The 14,868-nt window shown below is 28.6% G+C and overlaps 2 protein-coding genes across 8 annotated transcripts in view; one reads left to right on the forward strand and one right to left on the reverse strand.

Moving 5' to 3' along the window:
* Nucleotides 1–215: 215 nt before the first annotated feature.
* Nucleotides 216–14,868, reverse strand: part of Fmr1 (synaptic functional regulator FMR1) — a 58,905-nt gene continuing 44,252 nt past the window's right edge. Inside the window, exons 3-17 of one of the 7 annotated variants that reach the window (XM_083031524.1) lie at nt 11,270–11,525; nt 10,772–10,824; nt 9,790–9,940; nt 9,349–9,512; nt 9,019–9,184; nt 8,703–8,773; nt 7,331–7,402; nt 5,808–5,955; nt 5,551–5,688; nt 4,887–4,925; nt 3,630–3,773; nt 3,270–3,480; nt 2,735–2,950; nt 2,229–2,330; nt 216–2,016 (exon numbers count right to left, since the gene is read on the reverse strand). In XM_083031524.1, the coding sequence (XP_082887650.1) occupies nt 1,829–2,016; nt 2,229–2,330; nt 2,735–2,950; nt 3,270–3,480; nt 3,630–3,773; nt 4,887–4,925; nt 5,551–5,688; nt 5,808–5,955; nt 7,331–7,402; nt 8,703–8,773; nt 9,019–9,184; nt 9,349–9,512; nt 9,790–9,940; nt 10,772–10,824; nt 11,270–11,434 (2,028 nt within the window). In that variant the 5' untranslated portion in view covers nt 11,435–11,525 and the 3' untranslated portion in view covers nt 216–1,828. The remainder of the gene's footprint in view (nt 2,017–2,228; nt 2,331–2,734; nt 2,951–3,269; nt 3,481–3,629; nt 3,774–4,886; nt 4,926–5,550; nt 5,689–5,807; nt 5,956–7,330; nt 7,403–8,702; nt 8,774–9,018; nt 9,185–9,348; nt 9,513–9,789; nt 9,941–10,771; nt 10,825–11,269; nt 11,526–14,868) is intronic. The other 6 variants (XM_083031562.1, XM_083031531.1, XM_083031538.1 and 3 more) reach the window with 6 other exon arrangements.
* On the forward strand, nt 12,294–13,360 carry LOC145939689 (oxidoreductase-like domain-containing protein 1). Its single transcript, XM_083044184.1, has 2 exons — nt 12,294–12,372; nt 12,572–13,360. Exon 2 carries the CDS (start codon nt 12,633–12,635, stop codon nt 12,948–12,950), a length of 318 nt encoding a protein of 105 aa, XP_082900310.1. The 5' UTR covers nt 12,294–12,372; nt 12,572–12,632; the 3' UTR covers nt 12,951–13,360.

Below are 14,868 nucleotides of genomic sequence, written 5' to 3' on the forward strand. Positions count from 1 at the left end.
TTTATTTTGTTTTAATGACAAATAATCTTAAATAGTATATACAAGTATATTGTTAAACAATATACAAGTTTACGATTATTTCTCATTAAAAAATATAAAATAATTAACAATTTAAGAAAAATGAGAAAATATATTATTCATTGCATAATTTTAATAAAATATTATGTATTGTTTATATGAGAGGAAGTCCAAGGTTCATTATATTAATGGCCAGTCTATGTACAGAAATGTTTTATTCTTAAATTATGCACAAATTGCAATCAATACAAATGTATCTGAAACAAGCAAGTTGGGGGATATCTCAGTTTTTTGGCTGCCATAAGAATATTCAGATAAAATGGCAGCTATTTTGTGTTAGGTGTCAATATATTGCATCAACCACCATGTGTTTTTGCAAAATTCATGAGACACGTCCGATTAGTTGTTGTCATATCCGGAAGAAGACAACTGTTTTAAATTGATAACTGATTTTTAATAATATTGATAATCAATTTAAAACAATTGATCATATCTATTTTATAGCTTAGTATAGTAAAGCTAGTTTATTTGTTCAGACATCCACATTTCGACTAAGTAGTATTATAGTAATAAAGGTATGCGCTAAGTCTGCACTTTAGCTAGATATCATAAAACATGTATCATTCCTTCTCTGGCACATCATACATTGGTATTACTAAGTATACGTTTACTTTCTTTTTAAATCATGAGAAACAATGCAGAAACGAACTTGATATCAAATCCTAAAGTTTGATATAGTATGCTTAGACTGTAGTAAAAGTAAAAAAAAAAGAGAAAAAGAAAAAAAGACTAAATTATGTGAAAAGTGTATTCGGAAATAAAAACCGACTCCTTGTGCACATCTGATCGTGTTATATTCGAATAAGTCATTTTTTCAATCACGATATTATTACTCAACACTCAGCATTGAAACATAAAAATCTAGTGTTGTTAAATATAATTAATAATTATAAATCAAAAACTCAATTTCCTCAAGTAAATAGAAAGGAACATCATTGGGAATACCTTTGAACCAGAATTTTTTACAGCTGCCGCCTACCATTGTTACAATTAACAACGGAAATTCATTTTCCTTGCACATCGAGTTGCATCTTAGTTATGTCGCATTCATTTCGCGGAATTATTTTCTATGTAGAGCATCAATATCGAAGTTGTCAGAAAGTAATTAAAGCATTTCACTTTAATATAATGTAATTTAATTTAAAGTTCATGAAAAACACGCTGAATTTGTTTATCAGATGCTACTAAAGGTGAGAGTCGAATGAACTCAAAATTACCGAATTACATTATAAGTACTACGCGACATATCTAGATGAAACCTACCCAGAGCGATAATTGACGTACGAGCCGCGATTATCCAGCCTAATATCGGATCATTAAACGTTAATAAGTGACTAAGGTGTACTGTACAGTACATCCAAAGCACTGCCACATAAGTTAGGAGCTCGGTATAAAAATGAGGCACAGTTTCACAATCAGGGAATCCTTCTTACCAAATGCTATCCTCTATCTCCCAATGAATGTATCCATATATCAAACATGACAGTGTAATTACCATCATTAAACTAAACCATGCATGGATATTAATATGTGTCCTTAAATGTGTTTAAGGAGAATGACGATTTCTTAAACTGTCGTATTCTTATCGGTAGCAAACAGTCTTAACAACGAGCGTAGACTAATCATGTCGCGTTCCATAATCGTGTAATTCTTGCGTTGGTATGCGTCATGTTACGTGCTGGGAGTTAACAGCTCTCATCAGGTGTAACGTAGCAATGTTGGTAGCAATTGTCAACAACACAATGGTTGTTTAGCCACTGGTACCGTTAACTAAAGCTTCCTTAGGCTTATTGCTCTGTTGCATACGAGGAGGACGAGACCGATGTTCTCTCTGGCCTTTAGGTCCTTGGGAACTGTTGTTAGACATAGAAACGTCGTTCGCAGGTGTTCCTTCCTTGCTATTCATTGTTGATTGGTCGCACGGGCCGGCATTACTGCCTAAACAAATGCATAGATTAACTCTGAATGTTTTCGTATATAAAAATGTGTATGTGTATGCGCGCGTGTATCAACTTATAAACTAAATGTGTGTATGTGTGTGACAAAAAATATCTATTTAAATACTTATAAATTATTATTGCACTTTTTCAAATATAACCGATCGTCCTAAAGAGATATCACGTAAACCTGCTACCTAAAGATAAGATTACCTGTTTGGTTATTACTTGTCGGCGTTGAACTTCTATGTCGTGAACGCCTAACTCGTCTTCGTCTTATTCCTTTAGATCCTCCTTCCACACTTGATACTGATTCTATACATACACAAACCATTGTGACCATCTATTTGACATGTGCAATGGAGACTAATATTTAAAAATAGAATTAGTCCCTCTATCCCAATAAAAAAATAATAGAAGATACGCATACGTTAGTAGCATGCATTAGAATAAAAAAACTCGACAATTAGTGTTAGATGGTCACAAGAGTTTGTTTGATATTTCATGCTAATCTCAAAGCATTATAACACGTCATATCTTTAGGACGAAATGGTTATGACTGTGATCACAAATGTACACACACGTACTCATATGTTCACACATATATATGTATATAATAAAAAAAAAATATATATATATATATTAATTATAATTATTAATAATATATTAATATATATTAATTAGAACTATAATATATATGTATTGATAAATATTATTACCTCTATCAATACTCGAAACGTCTTGGCTGTCTAAAACAGTATCTTCGTCATCAGTAGTACGACGACGTTCATCTCTACGATCTCTACGTTGGGTTGGAGGACGACCTTGCCTGCCACTCATATACCCTGAGTTACCGGCGCCCCCTTGATGGCCACCTCTTGGCGGTAAATCTCGAACACGATCTTCATTGCTATCTAAAGCATCTCTACGCAATCCTAAAAGTCGCGCGATCAATTGTAAAATTTTTGATAAATGCCGACTATTATTTAATGGATATTTTTATTTGCATTGTTTATATTGCCCATTGACTAACTTGTCACATAAACCTCAAAAAATAGTTCGCTACCAAAACAAATAACGTATCACGAAATATTCTTGCAAAAAATATACAATTTAAAAATTATATTAAAAATGATAAAGTTTACATTTATTAATACTTTCTTAACGGTGCAGTTAATCTTATATGTCTTTGTGCGAATACACACATGGTGTGTATGGTTTTATATGATGTGATGTATTAAATAATAATGTTACCAGCATTATGTCTGGTGGGAGCTCTACCCCGAGAACCACGTCCTCGAGATTGGCCACCACGACCACCACGGCCGCTGATACCTTCTTCCGGTCCCGCAACCATTCCTCGTCTTGTAGGTGGAAAACTAGGCATCGGCCCTGTAGTCGACCCATGCATGCTTCGTAATTGTTGATCAATTTCCAATTTTTCTTGTCGAAGTTGCTCTACTTCCTACAAATCATAAGATAATCCTTCAATTATCTTATATACTCCAATATATCTTATACACTTCAATATTTACATTTATTTTGTAATTTTATTAAAATGGTTTAGTTTTATATAAAATACATTGGAATTAACATATTGATGTATCGATATACCTTTAAATGTGCCAAATGGTACTCCAACAGAACTTTGGCATTGGCGATGCTTTCAACAGTTCCAACAAAGACAAAGGGGACCTGACCCTCCTCCCGTGGAATCGTTGGCTGAGGTTCGTTGTCTCCTTCTATTTTTACCCTTACCTGAAATTCGTAGTTATTAAAATTGCGCTTTTTAAACGCATTTAATAATACAGATTACCAATATGAGACATTTAAAATCGTATTTCATATCCATACCATCAGTTTTCAGTCACTGGCGTTTGTCATTTCCATCAATAGACTTGTTGACTAGTCTGTGAAAATTTGCTTAAATATTCTTTACACTTTATATCCCAAAGGGACTTTTGTTTTTGAAAAAAATAATTTGTTGATACTTTTACCTTTTCTTAGATAGGATATTTTTTTATATAATATATGTATTGCAATTATACGATTTTACATTCAGCATGTGGCAATTATATATCATACATTTATAATGATATATATATTTATTTTTTAGAAATAAAGAAACGAACAAATTAAGAGATTTTATTCTTTTTTTCTTTTTTATGTAATAAAATATAAGGATATTATTATTCATATTACTGCGAAAATAATTTTTTCTAATATCACCAATGGCATAGAACATTTCGTGTACAATTACAATTTCTATTTAATAGGAAACTAATAATTTCTATATAAAAAAATCCCACATGTGTTAAATGTATCTATAATCCCATCCATTTAATATATTCCTATTATTTATGACAGGAACAATGCCATGTCATATATCTCCAATTATTATTAATCAAATTTTCAACAAATTAAATGGATTGTGAGCCATACTTTTAAATAATATTTGTTTCAAAACATAATCGATGACAAAAAACAAATGCATGGACATGGAACAACTTATGCATCAAGTATTGCTTATAATGCACATGTACATTAAGGTCCATATACACAATGCACATTTAGCGTCAAATGCGGCCATATGATTATCAGTCCATGAGTAACGCTGAATACAACTCTGATATTTAATGCTTAAGGCAAATAGCATTCAGAATGAGACAATCACATTTAGTGCTAAATGTGAAATATGAATAGAGGCCCGATTATATAAATAAAAGACAGTTATTTGATACAATTTAAAAGAACTGGCCCGAGTGGTTCATGTAAGATTTGCGAGTGCTTCCAGACATCGATAGATATGAATGACTGATTAAATGAACTGAATGGAATAAAATCACAAACAATAGAAAATGACATACTTACTTTATCAATATGTATATTCCCACTCGAGCCAGTTGTTATCTACCGAGAACAGACAAGGTATATCATATATAACCTAACACCTCGTGAATAAAAAAAAACTTCCATTTTCAATTGAATATTACGACAATTTTGAGCTATAGAATTTTTCTTTAATATAACCCGACGTTAACAATCTGAGAACTTGTGTATATTGTAATATATATAAATGGAATTATAATAATCGCGTTATACTTAAAACGCACGTTAAAAATTTCGGTTAATTGTTACATACCCTGAGAGATAAACATATATCAGTAGATGTAGAGGATCTGTAAAGTATTACATGTAATCTATGTATTAAATTTAACAGTTTTAATAAAAAATGATATTGTATCAACTGAAAATGAAAATTGATATGCTTATATAATATCCTCAATTATTTTCTCAGACACTGTTAATTCAGATATGAGAAATCCTACCTGAGATATTAATTCTGAAAATATTAGTTTTATACATACATTCATACACACATATGTTCATACATACACACATACATATATATATATATATATATATGTGCATACACACACATACATACATACATTAAATATATGTATGTATGTATGTATGTATGTAGATGTGATGTTATTACATATGATATAAATTAATAAAAATATATACTTACAACACCACTTTTGTCGACAATTTCTTGGATAATGCGACCATTTTTCCCAATTACTTTTCCCACCAAAACTCGTGGGACTTGTATAGATTCTTCACTGTATTCCAGCATAGATCGAGCTTTTTTAACAGCTTCATGCGTCTAAGATTAAAAAAATACATAATAAGTTTTATCAATTCAGTATATATTTTCATAAACATCAAAAATGTTTTAAAAACAATTTATCTTAATATTATAAACATTAAAATTTTTATTATTACCTCTCCATATATCTTAAATGTGCATGAATTTTCTTCTAACTCTATATTTGTAATGCCATCAACTTTTCGTGCTTGTTGAATATTTGCACCATGAGCACCGATAGCTAGTCCCATAAGATCTTCTCGAACATTAAATTCATCAGTATATCTAAAAAAAGATATAAAATTTTTACATTTTTTTACAAATTTATTTGAGAAATAAAAAGTATCAAAAATTTAGAAAACTTAAGAACTATATTATAGCAAAACATTTTAAAATTTATTACAAATTGATATTTGTATGAAAATTTTTACATATATATTTTCCCTCTTTAATTATTCATTTCTCGATTCTAATTTAAAAATTATAAGTTTTTTAATAAATATAATTATTTACTTTGTATTATAATTTGTACACATGCTATATAAATAGATCAATATTGTGAAAAGCAAACCAATGTGGCATATCTTCCTAACAGTATCCTTGTCAATGGCTTGCATTTTGGCAGATACAAATTAATTATTTCTATTAAAGCTGTAAAAATGGCAGTTTTGCATTGTATCTGATATACTCAATATGATACAATAGTCATGCAATATATGTAAATGTTTAGTTAGAAGCGAGGAACAATTTGAGAAAAATTATTAAAATACAATTTATAATACAAATAAAACTCTGATTAAAAATATAATGTTAAACTATACGTTACATGCATTCATTAATTACAATCATATGTATTCTAATACTATTATTTTTTTTAATATAAATAATATAAAAATATACTTTAATATCCAGTTACTTTAAAGATAAAAGATAAAATAATAAAAATTTGAGATTACAGTTTGTTTATATAATTTATACTTTTATTATATTATTATATTAAAAGATAGACAATTTTTATTTTCTTAAAAAAGGAAGCTATTGTATCAGATCAATTGGAGTAATAAAACATTATTTAACAAAGATAATGTAGTTAAGATATGATAAACAAAGTACCTCAAGCATTAATATTACTTATAATTAAAATGTATTTTCTTAAAAATAAAAACCGTTCTAATACTTTTTCACAATATTTTTAACGTGTATGTTATACACATTTCTCTAAAAACACATGGGATAGAGCCACCATTTGCATAAATATATGTGCAAAGATATAGGATATATCAGTGTTTCTCAAACAATTGGCAGGCCAAGTTCCGGCGCGTTCTTGATACGAGGTAAATAATAGAATTAAGAATCTACTTAATATATAAATAACAGAAAATGAAATCGAGAACTGATCACAGCTACACGTATATATCTGTTGGCTACTTCACCAATCACGCAAGATTTTACTACACAGCACATAATAAATGGAGAAAGATATAAATAATTGTCTTATATAGTCAGTACATTTGAAGCACATGAATTTCAGTGAATATACTACACAACGCTGAAGCATGCACGTTTAAAGTGTAGATTCATTTTCCGTTTGAAAAATGTAAGTGTATCTTGTCATACAGTAAGCTAAACTTAATTCTAAACCACGCTGCTGTGATCTCACCTTGAATTTGTTTTCACTCCTGCCTCAAAGTCTGAGACACGCTGATATATAAAGTTTGAAGATCTAAATTTGCTGAAATGAGAATGGTGTAACTCAGTGAAAACTCATTATAAGATGGCCCTATCCTATGTCCCTGCCATTCTGTCTGTTTGTTCTTGATTAATGCATGCAGACACTAGTGTATACATTTTTTTATTCGAATTTATTTCCAAAAATATTTATGCAAAATTTGTTGTATTTTATATATATTTTTTATATCTGCATTATATTATTTATAAAAATTTCAAGAGAAAAAAACATATATTTTATTAAAATAATGAATTGAAAACTTTATATCACACACAATATATTCTAATTGCATCCATGTTAGTATTTCTAAAAAATAATTAATTTGTTACATATATATATATATATATATATAAGCATTATATAAAATATGTACAAAATGTTTCATCTGCCATGCAGTGTTTGCACACATTATGAATTCTTTAGTAAATTACTCTAAAACTCACCCTAAAATATTTCCTACTAATTTTATATTACAATATTTTATGTGCATATATTACTCTCTTTGATATTTTTATATTTGAAAGACAATATTTCATCTTCTTATGTTTTTTACTTGCCAATAAATATTTCTCAAGGTGCATGTCTATTGTAGACAATTTCTTCTATCTAATATCAATATCTAACATTATGAGTAAAAAGTCAAAGGCAGTATAAATTCAAGGAGTGATCAGAATATTTTTATAAATAATTCTGTAATAATTTAATAGATTTTGATTAATATTTAATAACTCATTAGTTACTATGTAAAATATTTAATTAGCATACTTAAAATAGCATTCTTTCTTTAAAATAAAATCTCAATAAAATAATAAATGATTGTGTCTGCGATGCATATGATCATGCTTATGATCTAATGTTGTTTTAGCGGAAGGTATCTGCCATAACGCAAGGGAAAATGAATTATAGTGCACATAGAATTTCTTAATGTACTTGCACCTGTTTTGTTATAACAGAAGAAAAATTCGAATAAATACAGTTATATATACGAGCCTCAAAAATGTTAAATTTGTTGATATTCTACCTATAATCAGATTCGTGACAGAAGAGATGAAAGAAAAAGAAACAAGACGTATGTATAATAAACACTATTTATGATGTGCCTATATAAATTACATTCATGAAGTTATGTGATGTTAAAGCGAACATATCAATTAATGATTAGAAATCTTGTGATCTGATTTTCTGCCAGTAAATGCAAACCACAGACAGGATGGTAACCAGGACAGTACATGGACAAGGGCAGGTCAAACAATCTCACAAGATTTTTTGTTTTTACAAATATTAAAAAATTTTAATAACTTACCCTCCTATTGTTTGAAGTTTAGTAGATTCAAGTTGACGCGCTGCTTCTTCTGTTCTCTTCAATAGCAAAACCTGTGAAATATATGTAAAGCAAAATAATAAAGACTTAATTCACTTTTTTTAAGATTATAAAATTTATCTATTATCTTAGATATTTTAAAATTAGATAAAGACGTAAGAACGTATATATAACCTTAAATAATTAGAAATGTTTTTTAATTATTTGTTAACAGCTTCCACAAACACACGCGCACTTAAAAGCTGTGTAATAAATTGCTAAAAATTACTCTTTTCTTACTAATGCAAAAATAATTTACCTTTTGCGATAAGTTCCTAAAATGCATTTCTTGGAGCATGGTACTGTGACGATGTATATTTTCATGACGGGAGATGGCCAGCAGTACTCCTCGTTCAGGCACATATCGGCACACTGCCGCCCCTATCGCCTTTTGAAATTCCTTATGTGCATTATCCATCTTTGCACTGTAATATATAACATATGTTTGATGTTAATTATTTGTTTACATCTAATCATACAAATATCAAATTAAATCTGAGTATATATACATATAAAATTATTATGCATAATTAAATCAAGATAATTACATATGTACAACAAATTATTTTTTCTTTTTTGAATTACTTACAATTCTCTGAGCTCTTCAGGTACTTCAATTTCGATCTTGTGAAATGTATTCTTGTCAATAGGGGAATTTGGATTTTTGGCTCTCAGTCGCTCGCTAGCTACAATTTCAGTATATGTATATTCCCATCCCAGGTATTCAACTACTTGGAAACCTCCTTTACTCATCTAAAGAATCATATAATTAAAAGATAAATATTTAATAATAATATAATATAAAATCACATTTAATAATGCTCAACTTGTTCTTTTAATAATTGTGTGTATGTATAAATATATATTAAATTTTCAAGTAATTTTTCTCACAACATATATATATATATATATATCATCATATATATAATATATTTGTGTGTATGTGTGGGTGTGTGTGTTACACATATTCGAATGTAATATGCTGTAAGCATTGTACTTGTCAACATTGCTAACAAATTGCTTTGCGCACCTTAATAAGTGCTTTCCACCAACCCCATGCTTCCTGATCGTTAGATCTAGAGAATACTTCAATCTCTTGATTCTCTTGAAATTCTGCTTTGGAACCATCTTTTGGAGGTAGACGAACTTGAGCAAATGGGAATTTCGATTCAGGTTGCCAACTAAAACGTGTTACAAGTTTGATTAGAATGTGAATTGTAGAATTATTTTATTTTATATTATTTTACGGCCTGTAATATTTATATATTATAAAGCAGTGTAAAACTATTGTAAGTACTATTTTCATTAAAAAGTTTTAATCTCTAACAATGGACAAGTTCTCTGATATACGTAATAGCATAGTAAAGCTATAAAAAACATGTATATTTGTGTTTCTGTTTAAATAGTATATAATTTTTAAGTTATTGTATATATCCATAATTATATTTCTTAACTCGATGCAATCTATAACATTTAAAAGAACTGTAATTTTATTCATATATAAATATGGGAGGACTTTCGTTTCATTTATATTTCACATTCAAATATTTGTGATCATAAAATTTTAATTGTTGCAAGAAAGTTTCTTATTTTATTTACTTTGATTTTTTACATATATGTACGTTTTGTCTACAATTCTTGTTATCATTTAACATTTATAAAAGGAAAGGAATAGTTAATACTTTGCAAATTGCTAAGTCATATAATTACTCAAATATTAAATATTAAAAAAGAAATATAGGTTTCCTGTATGACTATGAAACCTGTACGCCTATTGAATAAAACTATAAATAGATATTTAATAATGAATCGTGTGCATTTTAAGAATTTTGCGAGATACAAGAAAGCTACTAATAAAAAAATGTGTCTCATTAATATAGCATAAAAGAAAAGGCTATTAACAGCCTCCAGAATTGTAATAAATTTTTGTCAATACACAAAATTTGATGATGTTATATAGAAAGAAGTATAAGCTATCTTGTGAAATTCAGAGTAAAGAGGAAGGAACTTACTCATTCTCGAAAGTTACCAAAACTTCGTCGTCAAAGACATCGGTGACAAAGGCCTGAAAACAGTTATACACGAAGAATATAAAGTAAATCGTCTTTATAAGAATGAGGATTGTAGCGAGCAGTGCAAGCCAAGAGTCGAACGTAAAATCGCAACTCGTTGTCGAGGGAGAGGGGGGCAAAAAAGATGCACAAAGGGACAGGCAGCTACGATAGTCCGCGTATGATATTTCGGGCATGGCTGTAACGAATATTCGCGAGGATGAGCTGCGCGTAACGCGAGAACGCTCGATAATGCGAAGCAAAGGAAAATCACGCCCTGTCAAACGAGACATGGCGTCGAAGGAAGCCGCGTTACCTCGCCAACATTTCGAGGACCGTGCATTCGCGAAGTACGGGCTTCCGTTTCGCGAATTTATAACCGTACCGCAGCTCGTGACTCGGCCTATCCAACGCCCGAGTCCTTCCCACGCTTTTCTCTATACTTTTCACACAACGAACCTTATAATATGCTCCGTTTTCGCCGCATACTTCGACTGTGAGATCCTCCATCTTGCTTTTGTGTGACGGTTCGCCTCCTTTGCTGCAGGCATGCTGAAAAGCGGGTGCTCGCACGAGTTCGGGGCTGCGAATTTCCCGTGCGCCAATCGCGCCGCTCCTTTCCATGATGCCGCGGTAGTATTGGCCAGCGAGAATCAGTGATGCCAAATATCCAACTTATCGATCCCTCGCGGCCAAAAGTCCTATTTCATTCCTCCTATTCACCGAATATAATTGCTTTAATTAGTACTCCTTGTGCAATATATAAGTACCTCTTTGCAAAATATGTTCCTCTAATCGTTCACAACTAAATGTAGATGGGAAATTATTGTGCGAAGAAGATTAAAAGACACGATCTCCTTTAAATTGCATTATACATCGATTACTTTAGAGATATCGAGATTTATCGATATCTATTCATATACGCGCGCCGCGATCAATAAAAAATTATTTCCTCTAATAGATTAATTAATTTTATTAAAAGATTGATATGTATCACACGGATGAGCTAATCTTTGTTTTAATAATAACTTGATTTTTCTAAAATCCAACTTTTTACTCTTTCTTCTCAATCCGAATTATATTTAGATCTTCGATTAATCGCACGGTAAAGAATCGGACAAAAATATTTAAGTATCATTAAAGAAATAATTATTATCCGTATAAGTTGTTGCAAAACAATAATTAATAATTTTAATTCCTGTCATTTCAATTCTTAATTGTGAAGTTTAAATAAATATATAAGTAAAGGAGCATATATATAAGGAATGTAATTAAGACACACAAGTAGAGTTAGCATTAAATCTCAAATAATTCTCGCTGGATTAGCCAGCAAAATAAATTATTAAGGCTTTTATAGGACCTTTAGGTTTTTTAAATATTCCTGTATAATATATCTTCCTATATATTTCCTATACTTTTGTACTATGTATTAGGCCTAAAGAATATCGCTGATATAAGCTTTAGAATTGGGAATATGTGGTATAGTGTCCTAGAATGGAAATCATGGGAGAAAAGTTGGCATCAGTGTTCTCTTGATGTTACACTCTCATCGTTACATACAGGTTAGAGAAACATAAGATCTTTGTTTTAATTAATTTCTTTAACTATCATCACAGTGACAGAAACTGGACAAAATCATATAATTGTGTTTTACATACTTTTTTAAAAATTAATTTTAACTATTATAGAAATATACAAACTACTGTACAGAAAATTAATTTAACTATTTTAAAAACAAATTAATTAATTTAATTATTATAGAAACATCAAGCTATTTTGCACTGCATACTGCATAGCATGCGTTTTGCTCCAAATCTAAAACATGAATCCTGTATGTCGATCGAGCCCATTCATTGCTAAAGGTCTACTCTGTTCTCGACGGAATTTGTCAACACAAAAGGACAACAAAGATCAGACTGATGTTGCAAAAGAAATTTCAATTGATGATTTAGCAGAACCGACCAATTGCTGTATGTCGGGATGTGCAAATTGCGTATGGATCCAATATGCGGAGCGATTAAGCAGCGTAATAAAAGCATCTGATGAGGATTTACAGAAGACTATCTTGGAAAAGATACAGGATCCCAACATGAGGATGTTCCTCATGATGGAACTGAAATCTCAAAAGCTGATAAAATAGCGCGAGCACATTAATACGAATTGATAGTAGTAAAAAAGGAATATATAATTCTTCAATAAAAAAATTACTGATACATTAAAACTCAAAATTCTATATAAGCCAAAGAATTCTCAGATTAAAGTAAATTTTGTATTTGAGATTGAAATATCCTGTAGAGATTTTAACATTGTTAATGAACAGTAACGAATAATGCTTTCAATTTTGTAAATAATATAAAGTATTTTATAATATAATTACGCGCGATATTATTATATTAGTATATCAATGTATATAACCAACTAAATTAATTAAATAATAAGATAAAAAACATGAAATGAACAGATGAAGTGATTAAAATAAATTAATGAAGATAATAAGAGATATAATTAATAGAAATAATAGTTAATTATTAGAACATTTTTATATTATAATAAGCGAATTTAATTATTTTGCAAGTTAATTGGTAAATTAACGGAAAATAATTGTACATATACAATTATATATAAATATATATAAAATTATTACATATCTATGTATAAAAGTTACATCTATAAAATATCTATAGAATATATCCCTATATGTTCTCTTTTTTCTCTTATATACTCTTATTTTATATTATGTTTAGGTATATAGAAAAAGATTGAAAAATAATTCAAAGAATAATTTTTCATATTTTATATATATTTTTTTAGACAAAGTAAAATTTGCAATTAAAATTATATAATATGTTACACACTCGGGAAAAATCCATATATGATCAAATATAAAAAATAATTATAAAAATTTTCGCGCTGTTCTTTTCCAGAAAAAGTAAAATTTGAAAAATTGAGAAAAAGTTGCCTATATATAATCATATATAAATTGATATATAATATTTATTTATAACTTTTTCTTATTTATTTAAAGTTTACTTTGTCTAACAAAAACAATCAAAAAATTCTTCTTAATTTTTTGTTCTATACATATATACAAACACATTATACAAAAGAAAAAATGTATGGATATATTTTATATATAATTTATATATAATTATATTTGATTATATATGGACTATTTTCCCGAGGCATACAATTATAATATATATATGTATATTTACATATGGTTATACATGAACAATCTTTCGGGAATTTTGTAATTTAATCGCGCAAATTTTATTTTTTTCAATACAAATTCTTCTAATTATTTCTTATGCAAAGAGATAGAGAACATATATAAGAAAAGGAGAACATACATAGATACATATATAATATACAATTATATATATATTTATTTATAATTATATAAATAACTATATCTCTAATATAATTTTATATACATATATATATATATATATATATATATATATATATGTATATATATACATATATAAACATTTCTTTCCGGAATAAAATAATGATAAATTAAATTTTTTAACCTTTAAAATTTGTCAGTTTATTTGTGGTAATACATTTTTTATTTAATATTTAAAATTTTATATAATTGTATTTATTGTATTTTGTAAAAAAGTTCTATAATAATTCTTTGTAATATAATTTTTATGATTTTATATATTGTATATATATAAAATTATATAATTCCTTGTTTTAATTACAATTTAATTTTAATTAATCTGGTAAAATATTGTATTGCGTATACCCTACTTTATACGAGAAACTTTGTTCATTTTTGAATGCTTTCCAAACGAGGCTCGAAATAGATTCTTACGAGAATAGCCGCTCTTCCATTGCTCTTTCTCTTTTTTGCAATTTAAATTTAATTCTTTGGATTATTTGACTACACCTGCCCTCTGCAGTAATTCATCGATAAAAATGTAGACTCTATAAGGACGTATAAATAAATAGAAATAAATTAATTATTAGATCTAAAATACAGATGTATAGATAAAAAAAAAGTTGAAACAATAAATATTTATAATCACGCACATGTATATTGTACTTAC

This window comes from Prenolepis imparis, unplaced genomic scaffold, assembly GCF_030444845.1.
Source record: "Prenolepis imparis isolate NDT839.2.m4 unplaced genomic scaffold, iyPreImpa1.0 SCAF_1, whole genome shotgun sequence".
Lineage (NCBI taxonomy): Eukaryota > Metazoa > Arthropoda > Insecta > Hymenoptera > Formicidae > Prenolepis > Prenolepis imparis.